This window comes from Sebastes fasciatus, chromosome 13 (genome assembly GCF_043250625.1).
Source record: "Sebastes fasciatus isolate fSebFas1 chromosome 13, fSebFas1.pri, whole genome shotgun sequence".
In the NCBI taxonomy this organism is placed as follows: Eukaryota; Metazoa; Chordata; class Actinopteri; order Perciformes; family Sebastidae; genus Sebastes; species Sebastes fasciatus.
Window position 1 is genome coordinate 21,072,546 of NC_133807.1, and position 26,731 is coordinate 21,099,276.

The 26,731-nt window shown below is 43.4% G+C and overlaps 1 protein-coding gene across 4 annotated transcripts in view; it reads right to left on the reverse strand.

Annotated features, from left to right (window-relative positions):
- Positions 1-26,731, reverse strand: part of plekhh3 (pleckstrin homology, MyTH4 and FERM domain containing H3) — a 72,315-nt gene that overhangs the window by 10,822 nt on the left and 34,762 nt on the right. For all 4 annotated transcript variants that reach the window (XR_012596720.1, XM_074656123.1, XM_074656124.1 and 1 more), the window contains 6 exons: positions 22,215-22,270; positions 11,895-11,989; positions 6,865-7,047; positions 5,348-5,505; positions 2,209-2,332; positions 1,695-1,992 (listed from right to left, as the gene is read on the reverse strand). Coding sequence is in view for 3 of the 4 variants with exons in the window: in XM_074656122.1 (XP_074512223.1) it covers positions 1,695-1,992; positions 2,209-2,332; positions 5,348-5,505; positions 6,865-7,047; positions 11,895-11,989; positions 22,215-22,270 (914 nt within the window). In the remaining variant the exon portion in view is untranslated. The remainder of the gene's footprint in view (positions 1-1,694; positions 1,993-2,208; positions 2,333-5,347; positions 5,506-6,864; positions 7,048-11,894; positions 11,990-22,214; positions 22,271-26,731) is intronic.

A 26,731-nucleotide genomic window follows, 5' to 3' on the forward strand; every position in this document is an offset into this window, starting at 1 on the left:
ATCTGTCTGGGGAACACGCTAACAATGTGGCGGCATATCGCGCTACTATATCTAAACTGGTGAGTTTGTGGTGCTGGCGCCTGCTTTTTGTCCGCTGTCTAGACCCCGTGTTTTCCCTGCTACTACACACTACTGGTTCACCTTCATCTCCCAGCATTCAACCTGTTCTTCCTCATAAACTGTTTGATATACTAGTCTTATGGGACGGGGATTGCAACTTGTTGCTACAACTTTGACTCAGATCACACTCATGTAAACTCATTTTCATGAATGTAAAATAAACACTGCAATGTTACAAGTGTGGTTTCTATTATTTTAAATTAGGGCTGTCAATCGATTAAAATATTTAATCGTGGTTCATGATTGTCCATAGCACATTTTTTATCTGTTCAAAATGTACCTTAAAAGGGAGATTTGCCAAGTATTTAATACTCTTATCAACATTATAGTGGGCTACTATGCTTACTTTATGCAAATGTATGTATATATTTATTATTGGGAATCAATTAACAACACAAAACAATGACAAATATTATCACAGGTACTGCATTTAGCATAACAAATATGCTCTAATCATAACATGGCAAAGTCAAGCCCAACAGGCAACAACAGCTGTCAGTGTGTCAGTGTGCTGACTTTAATATGACTTGCCCCAAACTGCATGTGATTATCATAAAGTGGGCGTGTCTGTAAAGGGGAGACTCGTGGCAATGCCAGTTTTTCCTCGCCACAATTTAGCGCAAGTTTGGAGCGTTATTTAGCGTTCTTCCCGACAAGCAAGTATGACATACGATGCCAATATCTTCACTCTAGCTTTAAAACTGAGCCCGCTACAACGTAAAAATCGCAAGTTGCGTTAAAACACATTAATGTATTATTATTGCGTTAACTTTGACAGGCCTACTTTTAAACTGTCAACAGAAGTTGGATTTGCTGTAGTGTTTTCCACCTGTCTCCCATAAGTCATGTTTCCCATTGGGAGGAATCAGAGCCAGCAGAAACCAGAACATTTTCCATTTGTAATTAAAAGAAGGAGATGAACAGCTTTCTCCAACATGAATAAATCCTGAATGTGGCATATGTCATTTTTAATCTTCCGAACTACATACTGTAGCAATATATACATATATAGCACTAACAAGAATATTTCTGCTCTCAAATGAGTATATTCAGCTGAGGTAAAACAAATAAACTATTTAAATGACATACTGCAAGTTGGATCCCTTTTTGTCTTTTATAGGGGGGTATAGGGTGTCTTTAGGGGGAGATAGCAGGTCAGCAGTAGATGTCACATAGAAGTGGTGTACATCATCTGAAAGCTGGGAACCTGAAGTTCTGGAAACTGCTCAGAAACCCCCTTATTGTCAATCTTCCTAGGAAAGCCATCCGACCTCTGAATGCTCTAGGTCTCTAGTTTGTGGTTGTAAAGTTTCATGAGGCTGTGATTATCCTAGAGGTCACCACAGGTCATTTTATACAGTGAGGTCAAGTTTCAAAAATGGTCTCACTATAAGAAATGGCTACTTTAGGGACTAACATCATCACACGTTTGGGCTCTAGCTTTAAGACTGAGCCCGCTACAGCCTCTGACAGACAGTAGAGTCGGTTGGGATCCCACGGGTCTCAGAGGGTTAAAAACGTTAAAGTCAACTGTATCACCTCTTTAACATTCGAGTATCCCTTTTTTATCTCACCTCTTGAGGTGAAATCGCAGGTACTTGAGCACTGTGGGCCCAGGCAGGAAGGTGCAGCTCATGCAGGTGAGGAGCTGCCAGTATCGGAGGTGTGCAGCAGTGTACGGCGCGGGCGTGTAGCTGGTCTGCTTCACTAGCTGGCAGTAGACCTCGTCGCGGAGAGGCCGCAGGTCCAGGCAGGTCTGTAGCACGCCCTGGATGATGGGAACCGGCTCCCGTGCCGACTCCAGCTGCTGCAGGCAATTGAAGAGCTTCACGGCCTCCTCACGCACCGAGCCGTAGCCTTTCCCACTGTGGTCTGGAGAGACGAGGAAGAGGAGAAGAGCAATATGGTCTCATACTTTGATTTGATTTGATTTTTCTGTTGTTTTTTTTTAAATATACTTTGTGTCAATACATATCGTTGATACATTTCCTTTTGTTTCTGTTATTTAAACATTGTGATGCAATTTTTTTAATCAATTTTGATCTTGTTGCTATGATAATGTATGACGTGTACATGTTAACTACTCACATGTGTGCTCCAGGCTGCCGTAGGGGAAGGGCAGCAGAGGAGCGTACAGGGGGCCCTGGGTGTACTTCAGGATGGGATTGTGCTGGTAGATGTGCTCCACTACCTCTGGGTTGAACTTATTCTCCTAAAGCACACAAGTGAAAAACAAAATGTGAAGATAACATCAATAGACACAGTAAAAAACAAACTTTCATATGCCTTCAATATGCCTGCAGCAGCCAACCTGGCAGCAAGAGGGTGATTGAGTATGTGTGTTTGTCTGTCAGGGGTGAGCGAGGTCGATTTGACCAGGGTCACTATTCAGCTCTGGCAACTTTCAAAGCAGCAGGGAGGTCAGGTGATGACCCAGCAAACCACACTAGCGTGACTGACACGTTATATTTTATCCGCTGGTGTCAATGAGTTTAGTGTGCGTGTGTTTGTGTCTTTCTCTGCCTATGTGGATGGATGCCTCCCAGCGGTACAGATGGCTTCCATGCTACTGCCCTCTAGCACCTGTTGCTCATTAGTAACGTTGCCACCGCTCTGGCTCTCTCCTGCCTCTGCAACCCCTTCAAACCAGCAGCCAGCCTTTCTCTCTCTGGCTACAAGACAAGCCCGCTTTCCCCCCTCCTTAGTGGGGCAAAGTTGACACATTCTTCTGAAGTGTTTGGTGCACACTAGTGACAGGCTTGTCTTTTTGAAATGTGGGAATGAGATGCTGCTCTGTGGATCACATGTAGCAGGATATAGCACAACATCTCAGATGAAATTCATACACTGTACATACATGGTTAGGCCCACAGACTCTTATTCCCTTTGGTTGTCCCCTGACACATGCAGTAGTTTGACATTTTGGGAAATACACTTATTTTCTTTCTTGACAAAAGCCAGATGAGAGGATTGATGCCACTCTCAAGTCTGCACAGTAGATATGAAGCTACAGCCAGCAGCCGGTTAAGTTAATGCTAGCACAAAGACTGGAAATGAGGAAACCACTAATGTGGCTGTATCCAAAGGTAACAAAATCCACCTACCAGCACCTTTAAAGCTCACTAATTAAAAACAAGTTTTATGAGTTTCACACTCCGGCTTTTGTACAGATTGAACAAACAAGACATAGCATGTCAATTAGTGCGCTTTGGAGGTGCTAGGCCATTTCCAGTCTTTATCATAGACTGTATACAAGAAGTGGACGTAGTCACCGTGACATCACCCATTGATTTGTGGACTGCCGTTTTGAAGCTACAAGCTTCAAGGAAGATCAAGTCTGTTCACTTTCTGTTGTTCAATGTCACGAGAGTTGAGGGAAATTCATGCTGTTTCTTTTTTTCTACAGTAATATGTTAATAAATGAATTTGTATATATCATGTCAGTTTAGTTTTAGTTTCAGTTTACTAAAATATTTTCACTGCTTATTTTCGTTTTAGTTTACTATAATGACCCTGGAGCCAGGAAGTCTGTGTTTTAACTGTGATGGACAGTTACAATGGACAGTCTAGATACAAATATCACACTTTCTTTGTCCTTTGTCCTTTAAATGTAATGTGTGGCAGATTTAGGATAGAGCAGTTCACCCATCTAATCTGTTCTTCAGATTTTCTCTCTTTCACACTTCTGGCTGTAGGTCCAAGGCTGCTCTCCCTTGTGTCTCTGACTGGAACATGAATCTATGCTTTAAAGATAAGCGGGCAGTACTGTTCACACAAAGCCTCTCCTGTTCATTCTCTCTTTGAGCAGCGGTCCTAATCTCACACTCCAGAGGGAAAATACCTCGCCCATTTGAGAAAGTGTGCCCGTGTGTAGAGGTGGGGGAGAGAGAGAAAGTAATAGACAGACTGAGAGAACGACTGAGTAAAAAGCAAAACGATGACTGAGGAGCACTTTAAAAGCAGACCCCCTCTGCTGCTCTAAAACATAAGCTTGGCCCCTCCTGGCGAAGCAGACAGGGGCAGACGGAGGCAAGCAGATTAACCACTTTCTTTGAGATTAGAGACTCTCGTTGGGAGATTACGGAGACAGGAGGCCAGGCAAAGGACTGCTTATCTGGCCCTGCTGCTTCACGCCGAGCCCTCCTCTGCCAAAACTGCCCCTCTCTTCACCCCCGGGGGCAGACTGATGCAAGACGAGTCATCCGTCTGCTCAATGAGATTCCAACATGCTGTGTTCTCTAGCAACCCCTGGTCTAAAAATATGGCTGTCCTTTATAAATACACTTCACTCTCCTTCCATGTGAGAAGCATCCTTTCAAATCCCACTAATCCAAACTTGTCTGAGCACTCAATAACTGGAAATACATGTATCTTTATCTCTGCTTCAGGTCTGTCATTACGTCCTGTCCCGGTGTGGTGGAATAAGATGAGATCATTCAAAAGAGAAAGCCAAGCAGAGGAAACTTTGGACTCACGGCCTAATGAGGTCGTGTGGTTTCCATGGTAACAGAGCAGGGGGGGGAAGCAACAGCAACTGTGAGTATATGTATTTGTTAGGGCTGTCAAAGTTAACGTGATAATAACGCAAATTCGTTTTAACGCCACTATTTTCTTTTAATGCATAAATGCAAATTGCAATTTTTTAGTTTGTAGCGGGCTCAGTTTTAAAGCTAAAGATATTTGTTTGAGTGCTGTAATTCTTAGGATCCCAAAAAATATTTAATACCTCCTTTTGTAGGCTTTTGGGACATGTTTCCAATGAAAATGGGTTCTATGGGTACCCACGAGTCTCCCCTTTAAAGACATGCCCACTTTATGATAATCACATGCAGTTTGGGGCAAGTCATAGTCAAGTCAGCACACTGACACACTGACAGCTGTTGTTGTCTGTTGGGCTGCAGTTTGCCATGTTATGATTTGAGCATATTTGTTATGCTAAATGCAGTACCTGTGAGGGTTTCTGGACCATATTTGTAATTGTTTTGTGTTGTTAATTGATTTCCAATAATAAAAATATACATACATTTGCATAAAGCAGCATATTTGCCCACTCCCATGTTGATAAGAGTATTAAATACTTGACAAACCTCCCTTTAAGGTACATTTGAACAAATAAAAAATGTGCGATTTAATTGCAATTAACTATGGACAATCAAGCAGTTAATCATGATTCAATATTTTAATCGATTGACAGCCCTAGTTTTTGTATGAGTGTTGCATGGCCCACCTCAATGTCTCGAATCAGGAGCTGTGTTGGTGTTTCCACTGGTGCTTTGGTATCAATGATTTTCTGGATGGCACATGCCCAGTGCACAGCCTCGTTGAAGTGCTTGGTGAACAGCCGGTAGCAGTGCTTCCGCCCATATACCGTGATGCTCCAGTGGCCTGAAAGAAACAAGATAAGATAAGATAAGATGAACCTTAATTAATCCCCGGGGGGAAATTCAGGTGTCAAAGCAGCAAATCGCAGGAGAGGTACAGGAGTACAAAAAAAATTATAAAAACAATAAATAAAGATACAAACACAACATTTTATATGATTGGCACTTGAAATTCAACCGTACCTCACCTGAAAGTGTAATTTTAAGGAAATGGGGAAGAGAACAGTGAAATGTTCTTTGTATGATGGGACACCTCACAGACCTGGCGTGACTCCCTCACTTCCTCTCTCGGTTTCATTAAGAATTAAAGGTCAGCCTGAGAGGAACCTCAGACCACGCCATAAACAAACATCTACAGATGAGTTAGGACACAAGTGTCAAACCCTTCAGTGAGTCTCCCCTTGGACAACCTGCAATAAAAGTGAACCAGGCGTGCTTCCTCCTTGTGCAGAGGAAGTATTAGACATACCCCAGGCAGCCTGGCCTGATATCACCCTTTCCTGCTACGTGACTTGGCTCCACATACTTCATTGTTTGGGTTCTTGGTTAAGTACAAACCCAAATTTAAGAGGTTTTACAAATGTGATTATGACATGGTGGTATTGCTTACTTTGAACCTGCTTGGCGACCTTACATTAACTGTAAATGATGCCAAAGATGGAAACCCTTAAAGGGAACTAAAATTTCACAGTGACAACTGGAAAATACACAGAGGAAGTAAATGTTTCAGGCAACTTTCTCAGTGGCTTAGGAGGAACATAAAGTTATTCAGTAGTGAAACACCCGATGGAGCTTGTGACAAAGCCACTATTGAAAGTGCACTTCTGTCCAGAAAAGTCCCTTGGCATATTGAGTTAGTAAGAACTATGTTTGGGTTTGGGTTTATACAATGGTTTGGACATTTTGAGTGGTTTGGTGAAGTCAGCAGGACATAATCCCCTCCACTGATGGACAGACGTAGACAGAGGACAACATGTGTGAGTAATAGTCATACAGAGACGTGAAAAAGGACAAGTCACCCCTGTGTCTCTTCCCGTACAGCCAACACTTTCCTCTTTCTCTTTTGTTTCTTTCATCCCAGAAAGGAAAGGGAGATGCCCCCGCTGAGGTTTCTACACCAACCTTGAGCCACATTTTGGACCAAACACAGCTGGGGCTTCCCAAACTTACTCAGACTTACAGCACTCATGGGAAGGGAAAGGGGACCACAAGATGTCACTTCAAAAAACAACTTACTAAAAATGTCTATGATCACTACACCGCATAGGGGATTAACACAGGATTACTGGACTCTATAGAGATTACAGCAAAGTATACATGAGTGTGAGTCAGCTATGCATCAGCCCGTCTGTGTGCCCCTCACCCGTTTCCTTGTATGTCTGCTTGTCTGGCCAGATGACAGAGCAGAGGTTGGTGAGGACCAGCGTTCCCAGTCTGCGGGCTCCTTTCTCTGGTCCGGTGTAGTAGTCGAGGGAGTCCTGGCTCAGCACGAACCAGTACCGACGCTGCTTGATCCAGTTTCCTCGCACCTCCCGCAACAACCACCCTTTAAATAAGATAGACACATGTGTCATGTGACAGGTCAACTTCAAAATGAAATAAAATAGTGGCTCTTACAAGTAGAGTCATTTTTAAAACAAAAATGTCAAACATGATCGTTCCAAATTCTCAAATGTGAGAGCTCGCTGCTTTTTCTTGTCCTGTTTTATAATAAACCAAATGTCTTTGTGTTCAGGACTGTTGGTTGGATAAAACAAGACATTTGAAGATGTCACCTTGGGTTCTAGACATCAGACATTGTGATGGACAATAAGAGACATTACAGACAAAATATCTACTCGAGAAAATTACTGCCAGATTAATCAACTTAGTTGTAGGTCCACATGGCAGCATACAGACAGCACTGAGGCTGGGTGTTGAGAGTATTACAACACACACAGAGGGAGAGTGACTTCATTCTCTGCTCAGGTAGACATTACTCCTCTATATCTCTACATAGAAAATAGTTGTTTGCTGCTATATTAATGCTCTAAATTTCGATTTTAGCACTTTTAACCCATACTTTCTGGCATGCCTTTTACCATGCCATTAGACAAAGCCTTATGTGCATATTAACTACACACCAGGACAAGCATTTCCCTTGAAAGGCCTGGGCGGTAGGTGGGCTACTCATGGAGCTACTAAACCAGTGCTGCTGCACCATGTCTTCACTAAGAATAATCCCCAAGGCATGTAATTGTCCATAAATTTTGTAGCAGTCTATATGAGACTGCCTTGTTGGGGTAAATACTAGGGGATAAAAATACAGCCAGCTAATGGCATAGGCATTAAAGCCTGCATGCAGCCAACATAATTACCACTTTAGAGGTTGACGGAGTGAGAAAAGGAGGGAGAGAGATGTACTGGAACAGTGTGACAGAGAGAGACAAAGAGAGTAAGGCAGACATGCCTTCAGACAGCTCATAGGCATGCCCATTGGTCTTGCCAGGCCTGGCTCTACTATGCAGGACTGTTGTGTTCCCAAAGTCCTGAGGGTTTGGAAAGACTGCAGCCACTGTTCCACAGCAGTGAACTGCTTCTACCCCCTCAGCTATGTGTGCAAATTGTTCCCAATAAATATTTAATCTCAGAGTGGATAAATAAACTAGTTTGGCAGAGCTCTGTCCAGATGCCGCCTGGAGAGAAACAGACGGAGAAGGATTGAAGAGTCCTGGTAGGGGGTCAGAGTTCATCCAGAGGGCTGATGGAGAGGCTGGCAGAGGGCTGCAACAAGCCACCTGGACCATTACTAGGCAGGGTGGGACTGTCTGCGGGGGCAGGGCACCACTATACACTGGCAACGTGCCACTTGTGGGCTGGCTGTGCATGTGTGTTCATATGGCTTGTGCGTGCATGTTTGAGAGAGGTTTTAAAAGGAACAATTAGGCAATGTACCTTCAGCTTCCTACCCTGTGAAAACGATAGTGACGCCACGCCAGCATCGCAGCTTCCTCTGTGGTTAACAAGCTGCGTGCCACCTGTCAGACAGCGCCTGTTTCTTTCTTCCCTCTGCTCTCACTTACTTCCTATTTACTTTCATCTCCCCCTTTTCTCTGCTCTCCCTGTTTTCGTCCCTTGCCTCAAAGTGGTTTTCCCAGGCGGCGCAAAGCAAAGTTTGCTACTCCAAAATAAAAATAAAGAGAGAGAGGAGGGGGGGCGAAGGCTCAGCCTCTCAGGCTAGGTTTCCTGTTTAGGAATGCTTCTATATGATATGAAGTGGAAAGTTTGAACCCACCATAAACCCACCCAATATAGCCTAAAGCAAAACCCCTGGAGGTACTTAACACCACATCAGAGGGGCACAGCATCAAAACCCAACGTGAAACGGATAAATAAAAACCATGAGGTAAGTCAGGCTGAGCTTGCTGACAGACTGGATGTGCGACGGGGAGGCAGACAAGCTGGCTGGGTGAGAGACATGGAGAGAAGGGCATGCCTGCTACATTGACGCCTCTGTCGCAGACATGGGTCGTCCCACGGATGCTGCCCCTCTTGGGAACTTTAAACAGTGCGATAAGGAAAGGCAAAAAAAGAGAGAGACAGAAAGAGCAGCACAGTCCCCTGTATACCCCTCCCCTGGTCTCCCATCTGGATCCCATCTCTGTAGCCTGCTAATGTCTCCCCTGGGGGCCACGGCTCGCCCTTAATTTGTTTCATTTGTGACCCATGACCCCCAACGCCCTGCCCCCTCAAACACACATTGTGCAAACAATCTCTCTCTGTGCATTTCCATCTCTTCACTGCAAACCATCCCCTCACTCTCTCTGAGTACTGAATGTTTGATCCATTCATTTTTAAATTACATTATAATGAAATATGAGCATTGCAAATAAAAAGACATCTCACTTCAAAGTTCAGTCCTGAAAATTAGTTTCATGCACACAGCCGCAGGCATATGCATGCTGACATCTCACAAAAACATAAATTAGGAACATAAAATTAAAGCACTATTTCAATTTAGGCAAACACTTTCCTCTTTAAACACCCTTGTGCCACGAGCTGTAACACTGGCTTCATGTTACAAGTTATGTAAAAACAAAAATTCTGACAGTACAGCTATTTCTTTACCTTGCCCTGTCAAAGTCTACACTTTTTACATTGAATCTGGTGATGGCCAAAGAACATTAGGTCTGCTAATGTTGACAGCTGGCTGTTCATCAATTCATATTTTGGAATTTTAACAATGTAAATTAACTTATGTTGTGTTCAGATCAAGAGCAAAGCAAATTTTTGCCTCTCTTTACTCGCGCGAGTTGGACCGCCGGTCCCAGATATGTCAGAAAACCAAACACCGTCATGTCTGGGTTCATAACATCACCCGGCGGCGAGCTGTATTCACATAGTGCCATTGCACTGACTGTATCTAGTACGCCACGCGACGCTACTGCGGTATGAACCCAAAATAAGCAGATTGTGCTGTGATTTAATTGCAATAAACAGATCAAACAGATGCCAAAATAACTACATAATATTGCCGATTTGTAAAAAGTCTGAATTCATACTTTGTCAGGTCTGTCTGCAAGATGACAAGCAAACAACAAATGCTTGTTTTTTTAATGGAGTTTGGATAAATCAGTGCCAGGCTATGCAGCTGTTCCATCAACACGCAAGATGAAGTCATCTAGCCATAAATAGATGTTGTTGTTTATACCATAGACATTCTGTGGTTTAAACACATACATTTATACACAGAGTTTCGTCCGGTCTCTGTACAGATATGATGTACTATCGTAGCTTTGGGTGACCACAGACGGCTACAATCGTTTTTTTCCCTCCATTTCTGATTCAACGTCAGGACGTCAGGAGGAGAATCTCAACGCTGATGGGATTTTGCGATACAGTATCACGCAAATTTCTCGCTCGAGTTGACATATTTCAACTTCAGCGAATACGCGAATTTCTTGTGTTTGCGTCGTGTCACCCGACGCAAACTCATATCTATTCAAGTCTTTGCACAACATTTGTATGTAATTGCGCCGGAGAGAAGTTCGCTTCGCTCTTTGTGTGAACACACCATTACAACATGAAAAAGCACTTTAAAAAGGAAGACATATTTGCCTTTTAAATATTGTGAATTATAAAAAGGACCGTAACTTTACATTTTTGTACAAGAAATTCACAACTAAACTTGGATCAAACAGAGCATGAGAAGCTCTGCATCATGTGAGGAGCAGTTCGTTTTAACTGTAAATCAAGAAGGATATCTCAATAAACGACCGTCTTCTTAACATCCTTTTATGTCACCACTCCATGTCTTGTACAATTCATCCTCCCATCATCAGTCTATATCTGCAATGTTTGTGGCCTATTTTAGATACTGGGGCAATAATATAAACCACCATGTAGCCTCAGGACGTCCTGCTGAAAAAAGAAAACACACTGAACAAGGCCTTAATGGAGGATCTGTTGGAAACGTGTTTTATCAACAGGGATTATCCGACGCCCTGAGGTGTTGTGGTGGTTGTAGGGTCGGTTGCAGGATGTAATGGGGGTGTGGTGCAAAAGCAGAAAACCCAAGTGACAGTTTGATCAATTAATCAATGGACAAGGTAAGTAGCTGTCCTCTGTTTTGGAGGAAAACTCCTCTCCTCACACAGTGACACAGGGACAGAGAGGGGACAGTTGAGCAGTGAGGGGGGGGGCAGTAGCCACGGGTGCATAGTAACTGCTGTCAGAATTAGGCGATCTGACTGCCGCCATTCCAAACAGGACGTAACTTATCCAAGTGCTGGCATTTTACTGCTGCCTTTCAGGAGCAGGCCAAGAAGAAGAAAAAAGGAAGAAAAAAAAAAAAAAAAAAAATCACACAGAAATATCCCATGAGATCATTCCTCAAAAGCATCAGACACCCAAGACGGCGCTCCTGAAGCCAGTAGCTATCCTAGACACAGAGCGACGGGGGAGAGTGGGAGCAGCTGTGCCACATGTGGTCAGAGACGGGCTGGCTACGGGGCGACACAGCGCAGCATGGAGCTGTGACAGTACTTATTAGGAGATAATTAGGGGTAATGAAATACATACTACACTTAATGAGATGAACAGTATCAACCTACAGTAGCCCTGCAAGGACCTCATGTATTAACTGAAGGACAAATTAGTAGTATTAAATGTAGGGCTGTCAATCGATTAAGATATTTAATTGCAATTAATCGCAAATGAATTGCACATTTTTTGCGGTTGTGGCGGTTGTTTGCCATCCCCTGCGGTTGGCTTTTCAGTATTGCGGTTACTTCGACCGTCCTATAATCGACTTATCTTTTCAGCTGTATGACAATGCTCACCACAACTGAACATGGCAGGTAGATGCATTCAGGCGAAGGAAGACCAGAGTAATGGTGGTGTCATGTGACTCACCTTTGACCAGCAGCTCAGGCTCTTCCTCCAGGCCCATCTTATTCTTCTCGATGATCAGGCTCTTCATCTCTTCAGACCCCTCTGAGACAGTGTGCCTGTGTAGAGGAGCAGAGAGAGAATGTAAATAACTCTGCTTCCCTCTCAACTCAAGTCTTCCCCTGACTACTCTCTCCCATTGGACGGCTAATTGGCCCAGAGACACGCAGTTGGCTGTGAACCCCCCCATGTGACACTGTGCCAACTACTCTGATACTCTTTAGGTGGGGGTCACACAGGGGGGACTGGAAGAAGTGCCACGAATATCTGTCCTCCAGCGTTCTCACAGTTTCCCTCCCTAGCAGCACGCAAGCACACAAACACACACTGATGCATACCACGCCACTGTGGACAGCTCCACTCTCTTTTATCACCGCGCCATGCGGGCGACTGAAAATAAACGTGACAGAGTGACGCCGGCCTGACTCGCAGCCAGCCAGCTCACGCCGGTCAGAGGAAGGCAGAAGGTTCAAGAGGTCACAGCCTTCGATAGTTAAAACCAGAAACATCAAAAACATCTGTAAATCTGCTGAAGCGCTGTTCTTTCTTTCTCTCTTTAATGCCTCACAAACACATTCGCAGCTACCTACACATACGATGATGCTTCAACATCTGCGTAGGCAGTGTGTGGACGAATTTGTTATCTCAGGCTAAGGTCAATTTCCACTATATTAGATTGTTTGGAGGTTTTATCTCTCCTCGTTTATTTATCTAATTACTCGTTTATTTTATCCATTTCCTGGATCTAACTAGCATCTGAGGTACAAGTGACGAACCCCTCCTTCCTTCCTGTCCTCCTGCTGGGATCATTGCTCAGGAAATGAATCGAGCGCTCCCTCCCAGGGATATTTGGCCTCCTGTTACCTACTCCTACGCCAGCAGATTTACGTCCTTATTGATCTGATAATTCCTGGAAGGTTCCTCCTCACGGAAGGCAGCAATAATCAATGAGTCTGAATATAGCCTTATCTGCTTTGACTCAGCTTACATGTCTGCAGAAGCCATTTCCTTTTACTTTGTGTGCTGAACTGATCCTGTCTATACCATGGTTTCTCATGTTGACCTCTGTCACATTACTCTCAAACAGTGCCTATCATGAAACAGTGTGTAACATATAGGGGGATCTATTGGCAGAAATTAAATAGAATATTAATAAGTATGTTTTCTTTGGTGTATAATCACCTGAAACTACGAATCGTTGCATTTTCACTTAGAATGAGCCAAAGTCATTTGTATGCACCAAAATACCGGCGTAATGCGTTGATATCAACTTGTATTGCTAACATTGGTTAACCTGCCTGGAGCAAACCCCAGTTAATTATCCGACTTGTTGTACTGGTATGCAGTCAACTGGGGTGTGACGTCATTCCCAGCTCCGACTTCCGATTTCCGAGGTCAATGGAACACAACATAAAGCCCTTAACTTTAATCTGCAGGTGATAAATAAGACACAGGAACTTGGCCTGGGAGTTGTGTCATTTATTAACCGACAGCCTAAACCGAACACACTGCATGGCTACATTAACAGCTGTAATGCTACTTTCATACCCACCGTCCGTCACACACGTACGCTCTCTCTCGACCACGCACCATACTCGCTAACAATAACCACACAACATACACACCGAGTTGTTCCTTGAAGGAGTTTGCTACCTGTATAACACATTTTAGTTAAAAAAAACATGGTTTGCAATAAACTGGCGGAAACCCTGCTTCTCCTACACGCTTGGCACACGGGAGAAATTTCAGTTGGTTACAATCTGCAACCTCACCTCTACATGCTGCCAAGTCGTACACACTGCACCTTTAAATGCATACAATCTATGAAATGTATTTGTAGTTGTAGATCCTAACCCGTTGGCATCAGCCTCTAATTTAAGCTAATGTTCAGACACGGTGAAACTCTATATTGCGGGCCAGTTTTTCTGTATGTGAATGTGAACTGGTTCAGGGCGTCACATTATCCTCAGGCAGGCTGTATAACTAAGCCGGCTCGCCTGCTACAGCAGCAGCCTTCAGGGGACCTCTGACAGTCCGTGCATCCACAGACCCCACTTATAGACATTAAAATAAACACAGAAATGTGACGACGTCTCTTATTTGAGGTTGTTAATAATCTCCTGCTACATAACGGAGACATGCACGCAGACTGGCAAAGATAGTTTATATGTAGTAGGAATTAGATCTATAGAAAAACTACGCTTTGACTGGAGAATTTGGCTGCTGTGCAGGTGTTTATGTTCCTAGGATCATTTCTATTGTCTGTGATGGGCTTGCATCCAAAATGTCAAGAGCAATAAAAAAACAATCCTTACACTTATACAGCAACCTGGTTAATTCTGAATTTGAAAACAACAGGTGTAACCTGCTGCAGGATTTCAACCAGCAGTCTTATAGAAATAAAAGAGCTGACTTTCAATTTGACACTTTATTGGAGAGGTTATGTGGTCATACATCTTGGAGGAATATTCTTGCCGTTCAAAATGAAACTTGGCTCTCCTGTGTGCAGATTTCTAAAAACTGTGGGCGTTTTGCCATATACTGCTAACACACAGAAATCTCTTTCTCTGGTCTGCCCCCATCTTTAACCTGAAATACTTCATAAGTCAACTTCAGTGCTTCTTCTAAGCCACGTAGAGAAGGAGGCTTTGACCTTTAGCAGCATAAACTAGCCTGACCTTCAATTTCAATGCTGCCGTAGCAGAGTCAGTTTGATCATTGTGTCCAAAAACACAGCCTAATGTTGATGTAGGGGTTTTGGATCTCCACAGCTGTCCAGCAGCCCTAAAACCCCCACCTCAACTCAACCCCCACATTCCCAGAAGCCCCAGCAAAGGCCATGACGGTGGGGCCTTCAGTGGGTAACTTCCTGTGGAGTGCAGGAAACAATTTGACATGGGGATTAGACAGCACGGAGAATAGAGCAAGTGCACATCTACAGACAGCACTTCTCTCTCTCTCTCCCCTAGAGGACTAAACATCAGCTACTGCAGAGGAGGAGCATCATTTGAATGTCACACTACTCAACTGTGGAAGCTTGAAATGTGTTGAAAATCAAGGCTATTTCTTCTGCTCTGTGTTTTGGGTGTTATTTGAGATCAACATAGTGTAGCTGCTTCAAAGGGAAAAAGAGCAGCAGGGGAAACTGACAAAACATATTTTCTGTCTCCAATCTCTTCAATTATTTGTTTCTGAAAGTGAAAAGGCAGCTGAGATCGCATAGGTCAAATCAGCCCGACAAATAAGCTGCTAGATAAGTAGGAGAGGGAGAAGTCGAGAAAATAAAAGTCAGAAAGAGGAAACATGATTGGAGAGAGGAAGGAAATCCACATAGATCTGATTCTATAATAAATCTGAAGCACAAATTTACATCCTGTGTAGTTGTGTAAGTGTAAATGTGCTCTAATCTCTGTACAGAAGTGAGAGACTGATGTCGGATAAAGTGTGATACGTGGCTGACGATGAGATGCGCTGTTCAATTCTGTAACCATCAGTAATTGTCACCACTACTAGTTTCTTTGTGCCCTACTTTCTCAATTTCACACAAACAATTCCACATCTCTTTTATACCTAAACAACACAATAACAATATAGAGTTAAAATGTGGGAAGGGCAACAAGCAACCAAGTATTTGTCTAGTTGGAAAAAAGTAAGAGAGAGCTACATAGCAAAAGAAAGTGGAAGAAACAAAACAAATAATTTAAAGAGGACACATTGGGGCACAATCAAGGCCAACTGTCGTGTACAGAAGGTTCATTTCTCTTTTGCAAAGCCCAATAACTTGCTATTGTCAAGCATGGTGCATGTGTTGACAGTAGGTCAAAAATTGCCATTCTATCGCAATATTAAATCCATTCTAAATCATCTCCTTTTCTTCATTTTACAAACTATTAAATAATATTTTTCTACCAAAATGACTCAGGAGATTACATGAGGTCATGAAAGAGTGATAAAGGTGTACGTTGTACCGCCCTAACAGGTGTGACAAAACTAACAGGAGAATCAAGGAGCTGTCAGTCTGTACACGCCCACACAGTCCTGAGAAGAGCCACAACAGGTGAAAGCACCTGTGTGGCTCTGAGGTAATACGTAGTGAGCTTTTTATCAGCATTAAACAATCTGCATTTTAATGCCACTGTATTTGAGGCTGTTGGGATTTTAGCTACCTCAGTGCAACCTCACTACATCTAAATCTTGTCCATCATGCCGGCCTTGACCCTGTTCCGTCTTGAACCAGCGGCTATGCCCGCTTATGCCGTGTTCAAATCAGATTGTTTAAACTGTAATTACAAGCAATCAACAGCAACAATACCTCCCACTTTAGTAGTGTAAACAAACGGCTGAAAAGCCTTCATAGCTGGCAGTTACATAAACACTGCAACTGACAATTATATTTATTATGGATTAACATGCAGAGTCTTTTTTCAATTAATTGATTAATTGTTTGACCTATAAAATGTCAGAAAATAGTACCAGTTTTGATTTCATTGACTCAAAAGGTGACTACTTCAAAATGTCTTGTTTTCAGTTTCAAGCTATTCAGTTTAAAGCATTAAATCATTCAGACTTGGCTGAATCGCGGGAGGATTTCCTGTTCTTCCCATTTTACAAACATTGCGTGTGAGCAGCATTATTTAAGCTACAGATTGATTCAAATCAACAGCATATGGGCCGTTCCTACTGTACATACTGAAATAAGGTCATCACAAACTGATGAACATATTGTCTGCAGCCCTTTCATGGCGACCATGATGGTGACACACTTAAATCCAACAAGTATGAGCGGCACAATGAGTTGATTAGTTCTGTGAGTGTCTGTCTGGTAGCGGCTGCTGGAGCGATGAGTAATTGATTTCAGTCCAGGGTCTAATCAAAACGCAGAGACGCTAATTAAAGTCAGAAAAGTAGTGTCCTTGCTGTCGGGCTTGGGTGACCGCAATGGAAACAGCGGAGACATGTTCCAGCATACAAAGCGGGTCCTTGTGACCACAAGAACATGCATGGTTGCAAAAATGACCCTTGTGCAGATGTGTCACAGAAATACTTTGAGATTTATGTGATGGATGAAATGTCTGGATGGTCAAACAAATGACCTCAAACCGGCTGCCTTTTTGTTGATGTCCAGGCTCAAATAACTGTTACACAGTTTATTAGACATCAGAAAAAGCACAAATAAAGGATAAACAACTATCTGACATGACCTTCGTTACAGTACAGTGGGTCATGCTGTAGCACTAAATAATCAGTTTCTCTTTGTAGAAATCCACTCCTCTCTCTCAAGTCTCCATCCCCTCCCCCACATCACAGGGGCCTCTGGCTGAAGCTGGGGCTGGTGGGAAAATGGGAATGTGGTGATTAAGACTGGGCCTATATGACCTCCCAGCTAAAAATACGCTGTTTACTCAAGACCACTGCCAAGAAACTCTGGACTCGGCAGAGGGGAGAGGAAAAAAGTCATGTTTTGAGAAAGGAGGAGGAGGAGGAGGAGGAGGACGGGGGCGTGTGTGTGTGACAGGAAGTCTGAGTTTGTGACTGAAGGAGAGAGTGTTGATCAGCGAGATATTTTATGATTGAGAGCAAGTGACTTACTGATGTGAATTAAAACGTCCTATATTTGCTGATGTTGTAAACAGGGCCAGTGTGTGATGGTTGACAGACAGGCAACAGACACTCAGACAGGCAATTACTAGAAGCCCACTTCTAAGCTTTTCACGCAAACACCCACATGTTTCATGCATGCACTCATGAAACACATTCAGAAACATTGGTCTCTTTCAGCCTGGCAGCCCACACCAAAAAAAAAAAGATTGTAAAGCAGAAGGGGGGCTAATGAGAACACAGACAGAACAAATGGTGAGAAAGGGAGATGGAGAAGCCCTCAAGTGTCCACTTTCCTTCTGGTACAGTTTGTACTCTCTTCTCTGGCCCAGCTATGAGGAGGAACTTGAGAGCCAGGAAAGTGGGGATGAAAGAGAATAGTGATGATGTAAGACAGATTTGAGTGTGGGCACAGCAGGGGGGAGGCAAGCTGCTTGGCACTTTGTGCTGACTGAAGAGAGACATACAGGGGAGACCCCGAGCCATCCGCCTGCAGAGATACGTCCGTCACCCACACCCTCAGTAAGCTGACTGCGAGAGGTCAGTGCAAACACACAACAAATCTATTACAGGACTCCTGACACAGGCCAAACTAATATTATCATTTGAAAACTGTGTTCCCAGCCTCTCCAGATCAGTCTCTGCAGTTACACATCAGTCAACTTAAACCTCACAGTTTCGCCACATATCCATGTTGTTCAAATCGTCCGTCGTTCTGAAAACATTCCTGCTGCCGTCGCATCGTTTGTTTATGAGCTATACGGCGACCTATGACAATTACGTCACGGCAGTGCATTCCCATTTGCAACCAAATAAATGCGTCCCCCCCGGTTGTTGGCGACCCTGGTGCGTGACATTCACATCAACATCAATTCTGGTTCGACCCACCTCTCGACCTGGGTCCCGAAGCCGAGTCGGTCAACACGGGTTAACCCTTTCAAACACACATTCAACGCTGGCTCAACCAGGGTTAAAGAGCTTTTCTGTCCCGAGTTAAAACCTAATAATCCACTATTGGTGGTATATTAGATATTATGATATAACATTCAATTGTGGTCATTTCAAACTTGGTTGGAGTTCCTGGATTTACAAATGACGGATTGCAAGTCTCTTGAAACCAATGCAGTCCAGTGTCAGTTATCACAATGATAAAAGTACATCTTGGAAAATAAATATCTCAATAAATGTACATAATTTTTGAAATATGAACAAAATCCCCACCCTTCCACCTTGTTACTGAAAATGTACACTAGCTTGTTCTGTGTCACATCAGCAAGATGTTTTGATCATGTGTTTATGTGAAATTCTTACTGTACAAGAAAAAATACTGAGAATGAATAGGGTCGACTGTGCATGTGCCCTGCAGCTATGTTTGTGTAATAAAAATGTTAGAAGGCTCAAAATGCATAACGCACACAAATTATGGTATTTTCAAATTGAGCGTGACTATGAATGTATATTCACACACTATGTTAGCACACTGTAAACAGAATACATACTCCATTCAAACCAGGTATTCTGTTTGTCTGTACTACCCACCGCTCTGTTTTAACAGAGGCCGTCCTATCTCCCTCCCTAACCACATCAGGCCGGCAGCATGATGAATTATCTGAGCATTACCATATTGACCTCAGTCTAGTAGGACAAACATAACTCCCTCAATTCATCATCATCACATCTGCGCCGTTATTCAAACTAATAGTTGGGATTAAAGGGATAGTTTGGGTGTTTTTAAGTGGGGTTGTATGAGGTACTTATCCATCGTCAGTGTATTACCTACAGTAGATGACGGTCGGCACGCCCCCCAGTTTGGAGAAGTTACCGCAGGGAAAGGCTCACGTAAAAAAAATCAACATCAGTTTAAGTATACGCTTTATTTAGAATATTTTCACCAGTTTACCTTGCCGTCAGACAGCTATACAGTCTATGTTTCCGACAGGGAATTAATTATTATCATTATATCTATGCTCTCGCCACCAGACTTCATTGAAAAAGGTGAAGTAATTTTACCTCGCAGAACTGTGGAGTTGCTGGTCTACCGCTGCCTGTATTGGTTAGTTGGTTTGTGTTATTGTGTGACTTTGGTTAGATTGGATTCACAAACTAACCGATCGTGGCAGCGTTACACCAGCAACTCGCGTGTTCTGCGAGGCAAAATTACTGTTTTTTCCTAATGAAATCTGGTGGCTTTGGCAAGGACACAGATGATGAATACAACGGCTTCAGTTTCCCGTCAGAGACGGCTCGCTCATGGCAAAAAAACCTGGCGAAAATATTCTAAATATAGTATACACTTAAACAGATATAGATTTTTGTTGGTGGGCCCAAATTTTAGGTGGCTAAAATACATTTTGCTGCTGTCCCCGTCCACAGCAGTACATTACTTTGCTTCTGTGCGGTAACTCCTGTCTCCTGTGTTTCTCCAAGCTGGGCGCATACTGACCGTCATCTACTGTAGGTTATTACCTACACTGACTATGGATAAGTACCTCATACAACCCTAATTCAAAAACTATCCCTTTAAACTATCCCTTTAATCTCCTTCTGGACAGTTAAATTCAATAGCTCAATAAAAGTACAAAGTAAACCAATCTGCCCCATTTGTCAGACTGAAGATAAAAGGATATGGCACCATTTTCTCAATCACAATGGTCTGACTTATCGGAGCCTGGATTGGCTTTCCCTCTATACAGCTGAGGGTGTGTCCAGTCATTGGCCAGGTAATGACCACACACTACACTCTCTAATCTCTGCACTCAGTGTGATGATTACAGCCAGGCTTTTAACACACTCCCTTCAAAACCAGTAGTTAATTATGCCATGTGGCCTGGGGCCACCTCCACTATAATGTAGAAGTGACACACACACACACACACGCACACACACACATCCGAGCCACACCTCTTCTGGGAGTGCTGCTGATGTAGGACTGAGTCACCCAGTCCAGTTAGCCTGCCTCGCTCATAACTTCTTCCCTTCCTCCTTTCCCGTCCTGTATGACTGCAATAAAATGTCACAGCTTCAGCTTCTACTTCCTGATGCAGCTCTCTTCTTGTTGAGAATTGTTGCTGACCCTCCCTCGTCTATTCATTTGTGGTGTATGATAGTCCCACAAGTCGAGCTTTGTGACTCATTGCCTGTGAGTCGGCAGATGTACAGTAGAGATTGTGGATGGGGAAAGAGAGGCGAGGGGTGATAAGGGCATGATGCCAGTGACAGAGTAGAGCAGAGCCTGGCTACATCACTGTCTGAGATCACAGCCCTGCACTAATAGTCTGGATCCAACCCTCCATGAATCACTCCTTTTCATTGGCATTAGCATTCACTTGTCAACCACATGACCATTTGAATTTCATTATTCACGCGACGCATAGTGGTTCCTTGTGACAGGCAGTTTGAGAATACAGCCTGAGAGAGGGAGCCATACAACAAAGTGATTGGATTTGTCCATCTGGAGGCTGGATAGAGTTAACCTGTGATTGGTCACAATCATCTAGGTTGAAGATTGACATATGATTGGACAATGTGGCCCCAAACAACAGCCAAGCCAACCTTTGAATGGCAAATCAAGCGGTCAAGAGGTTAGAGGACCAGTGTGTAACAATTAGAGGGATCTATTGGCAGAAATGGAATTCAGTATTGATAAGTATGTTTTCTTTGGTGTAGTACCAGTACCACTGCAGCTTGGAAATAGGGATGTCACGAGAACCGATACTTCGATAGCAAATCGAAATAAACAAGGCTAAATAGCGGAGCTATCCTATAACATTAATAGAGGTTTCATTGAGTTATATTATTGTTGGGCAATATATCGATATCATATCGATATTGTGATATGACACTAGATATCGTCTTTTATTTTGGATATCGTAATATTGTAAAATGGCATAAGTGTTGTCTTTTACTGGTTTTAAAGGCTGCATTACAGTTAAGTGACATAATTTTCTGAACCTACCTACGACTGTTCTATTATTTACCTTTATCCACTTAGTCATTATATCCATTACAGATGATTATTTTTCAAAAATCTCACTGTGTAAATATTTTGTGAATGCACAAATAGTCAACCCTACAACATTGTCACAATATCAATAAGGGTATTTGGTAAAAAATATCATGATATGTGATTTTCTCCATATTGCCCAGCACCACATTATGATGCGTTCAAGCTCTATCCTGTAAAAAATTTTATAGGGAAAAGGTAAATTATAACGTTATCATGATATGTTCAAATGTAATCTAAAATGTAGTTTCTGGCGACTTAAACTTAAGGCAGATCATCTGGGATTTTTACCGTGATATCAAATTGGGTATTGAGAATCATGGAATTTCCCTGCTATTGGTATCGACTAAAAAAATTCTGGTAACGTGACATCCCTACTTGGAAATGTCAGCTGAGAGCATCAAAGATCATCTGTCAATATACATGTGAGTCTGAACCGCTTGTATGTGTACACATGTGAGCAAGCGTGTGGATTTTTTTGATGTTAGGCACATGTATCATGACTAGGCACATGAGGAAAGCCCCATGAGAAAACACACACTGCAGATGAAAAATCAAGTGATTGGCCTGAACTAGGAGGATACAGAACTCCCCAGCAATCAGAGGAAGTATATTAGTAAAATAAGGAACTATTACTTCCTAAAATTCAGGTTAAAAAAAAATCAGATTCTATCTGTGCTTACCCGTTTGTTCCATTGGCTGTGCGAGTTGGTTGAGAAACAGTCACTTCAGCTGGACTCTGTCAACACAAGAGAGAGAGAATAGGGTAAATAGATGATAATGCAACACAAACAGTAGTCTGTCCTTAGAACTAGTCAACAGGTTGGAGATATCCCTCAATAGTTTGCCTTCAGTGGCCATGTTACAGCAGAGCATGCAGCCGTTGCTGGCAGTCTCAGCACATAGCTGCTCTGTTCCTGTAATGCTTGGCTTTCACTTGCAAGGGGTGAGCTGGTGGGGGAGAAATATGGCATGCAAAACAGGCTCATTTAATATAGGAGTGGGGAACAGAGGAATCATTTGTGTAATAGCTGCATGCACCCCAACCAGCAAACCCCAAAAGGCTTATTCAGATCAGTCATTCCTCTGAGAAGGTTGTTAACCTAAAAATACCCCTAGTCTTTGAGATTGCACTAATAACAGGAACTGTTGCCTTCATCTTTTCTATCCACATGTTGTGTCACAAGTTGGTTGATAGCTGGATGAAAACAAGAGCCTCTGGATGGGACTGTATAAAAACAGCACTGATAAAATGATGGTGTACTAATGTTGATTATCTGATAAAGACAGCCAAAGTCTTAAAGCTAAATGTCAGAGAAGTTGTCTCCACTGTAAGCCAGCTGCTCATATCAAATCACATTCCTTCTTTCTTGGACATCAGTTTGCTGTGGAAACTGGGGGTTGGTGACTACAAATGGGGCTGCCACTGGCAGACACGTAAAATCAAATTTCATGGGTGGAACAATGAACTTTTCATTCCAGGACTCCCCTGTTAAGCAGAGGATGGGAAAGGATGTTTCCTTTCACAGCGCTCAGGCCCCTGGATTCCCAACTGACCTTGGAAAACCCCATCAGACATCAGAGCTCGCCTGTGTGCAATTTGGACTGATTCCCTGGTGTGCAGGGCAGCGCTGTGTGTCCCCGTGGCCTGGCTTGTTGTCTCTGTGAGCCACAGCCTTGAGCCAGCTCCTGTGGCTGCCCCGGCCCAGCTCGTTTCAGGTAGGGTGTTGGCCTACCTGAAACTCTATCCAGGTCAGCTCTGGGCCCCTTACAGTTCACACACCACACTTTACTACTGGGCAAACCAGCCTAAGTATAGCCCTTGCCCTGCAAACGAAAGTCTACTGCTTCCTTTTGGGTTGCTCGAAAATAACAAAGAAAACATGAAATTTATATTCTAGTAATAGAGTCTGTGTTCTATTTATAAGGCAGATGGACTCTGGTAAAAGAGGGAAAGATGAGGGTTTGTATAATGAGATCTGATTAATGTTTAACTCCAAGTGAGATACTGTAAATGTCAAACCAGACAGGCAAGAATAACTGAACAGTGTCAGAAAGCGACTTGTGAATGGAAGATAGTGTTTACAGTAACTCCCTACACCCGTCTGTTAACCATAAATGATTTAACCGAGCCAACAGCCCCAGAGCAGAAAACTCAGACAGACAGCCATGACTGAAAACGACCAATCAATACTAATCACATCCAATGATTGCCGAGCTGTAATTCCTCGATATAAACTAATCAGAGGATCAATAAACTAATGACTCAGGTAGATCAAGTTAGGATATTTTGAGTAATTCTCCACAAAACGTGACAATTTACAGGAAAATAGCTTTCCAATAGAGTTAATGGGCTGTGGGATGAGGAACAAGGATAGCGTGCGATGCAGAGCCCTGGCAAAAGCTCTCTCGTTGGACGGGCAGGGGATGAATCACTCTAGACTAGAGCATGGAGGGAAAGATGCCGTGATGTGTGTGTGTGTGTGTGTTTTCTCTCTCTCTCTCTCTCTCTCTAGCTCTCTCTCTAGCTCTCTCTCTAGCTCTCTCTCTAGCTCTCTCTCTAGCTCTCTCTAGCTCTCCTGGGAGGCTGAGTAACCAGGAGGAAATGCTTGGGCTCAGCCAGTGTCGGCCTGAAGACCAGATGTGTGGCCTGGAGGTGGTGAGGCAGAGACGCAACGGAAACCAAATATAAACCAGCGTACCGTGTCACCTCTGAAGACAGAGGGCAGTAGTGACGGTTAATGGTACCCGCTCTCAGCGAGGCCGCACTGTGCCCATTTGTTCCCAGTAACAGGATGCACTGCGGCCCACACTTACAGCTGTGTGCAGGCTTAAACACTGTGTGGTGGTAGTTTATTGGTAAACGTGACTTCACGTTGCATTAAAAACTGAATAAAGTTTCGGTGGAAACATGGAAAGAAGAGAGAATGACGGATGTCCTGTCCTAAAATTAGTGCCTTGCTGTCCCAACACTGGAGGCATTCAGCTCAGTGTGACTGTTTGGGCAGCTGTTGGAGAGCAGTTTCTTTGAATGAGGACTGTAAACATAGAGGGAAAGGACTCTGACATGGCCCTGTGCTCTTAAGGGCCAAGCCCACGCAAACGTCAGCACTGACTCATGATTCCAACCTCAGTGAGAAAGAGTCCTGGCAAAGAACAGTGTGTCGTCTATGGCTTCGCCGCTGTGGATGCTACACATCGGTGGCATCCTCTGGCAGCATGAAAAACAACGCAGGAGATTGTGGTGGAGGTTTTGGATGCCTTGAGCGAGGGAGACTCCACCAGACCTATGTGGGTTGCTGTGATCATCCCTGGCAAGAGCTGGACAGAGGCCTACTAAATGGAGTATTTCAGTGTTACGAAGCCCAAAACAGAGACACACACACACATATATACACCCAGGGAGGTCTGAATTGCTCTCTGAAAATGTGGCTTCTGAAGCTCTGGACGAAATGAAGCTCTCTGGGTAAACGATGAAACGCCGCCCTGAGGGGCTTTCCCTGGGACTCACTGTAGACCATCTTCAACCCTCCGTTGACACCACGGAGAGCCAAACAGCATCAGTTAGATCTGAGTCAGCTGATGATACTGGCTTTGATTTGAGTGGTTCAACTGTGGTTGTAATTATTGGCTCAGAGTTACAATACCCAGCATGAACCCGTGACACAGATCAAGAGGAAACAGGATTTGTGGAAGTGGATTGATTATCCGTAGGAATCAGGGAATCAATAATCAATAACTTCAGAACACCTGGGTGGACTTGTTTCAGTCCAAAAGTATAGTTTACTTTGGTTACTGGATAAAACGTTAAAGCTAGAGTTGATAATCTTCTACAAAAACATGTTTGATTTATTTGTTGAAATTCTCATTACATCCCGACAGCACTCAATAAATCAAATGCTGTGATAAAAAAAAGAAAAAAATCCGGTATCTGTGGCTGTTGCAGGACTGTAATAAACCTGTCCAATCATTGCATTCTGCCTGGATGTAATGATTCGATGGGCTATCTGTCTGCACTCTGTCTGTGCACTCATTGCGCGTCACCGTTGTCTTCCACAAGCTGCCAGCTGGACTCACAGCTGTGTGTACTAACAATAGCCATGTTCATTGTTCACATTCATCATGATATGTGTATGTTCGTAATCATAATTTTGGGGGAGTGGCTTTGAAGGGAGGCCTGAAGGGACGGACTGTCAGTGTTGCTGACTTTCTCGCTAGATTTAGGGACTTTTGGAGGTGGTGCTGCTTAGGCTTGTCGCAGTAGTTTGGGATACTGGTGTTACACGGTGTTCGGGCATACACCCATTACATTACTAGCCCACCGCCTGCACCGTAGTTTTGCTTTTTTAAAATAGAAATAAAACCCATTTAGTTAATCTTCACGTATCAGCGTTGTGTTATTAATACATAGTCGGACGACGGACGTTACAAACTGAAAGTGAAATTGTCTGCTCTACACGGAGACTCAGCAGGAGTCAGATATCGCACACAGGATTAGCAAGAGTTGACAGACGAGACAATGGCAGAGGATTTCAAAGCGAAAAGCAAAAGCGGCAATATTTCAGATTAAAACCCAATGTTATAAGGGAACTATAACGTTAATGAGGCAATCGCCACGTGGAGGACGGAGCGTTAACCGCCGGTGTGCGCGGCGCAGCAGCGCTAGGTAGAAACCTGTGGCCCCGCAGCGAATTAAGTTCAACCGGAGAGGCCAGACACACAGTTTTCCAATGTTAAATATCAAAGTAAGCGCTCTGCATATGTTGAGCCAAGCGTAATCTTTCTTGTAAAATGTCCGGTGTAATCGGTAACACCGGTGCTGTCACAAGTTTATTAACCGGTGGGAGATTTTCCACACCGTGACATCCCTAGTGCTACTTACTACATTCATTGGAAAAGAGTTGGTAACACTGGGCTGGGTTTTCGGTTGGGTAATTTTTAAATCTAGCGTACTCTTGCTAATTTCTTAAGATTACCAACCCTAGCCTTAAGTCAATAAAGTGGTTCCTCCCATTAACAAGTAATCTGATAAACCGAACAGGCCTAACCACATGATAGATGAAGACAGGATGTTCCTCAAAAGGAAATATATCACTCAGATTAATAGGCAGACTGTTATTTTATGGCTTTTTAAGTCAGTTCATATTTATGAATATTTACGAGCTGGAAATCAATAGAGCCAACACTCTAATCAGTGATG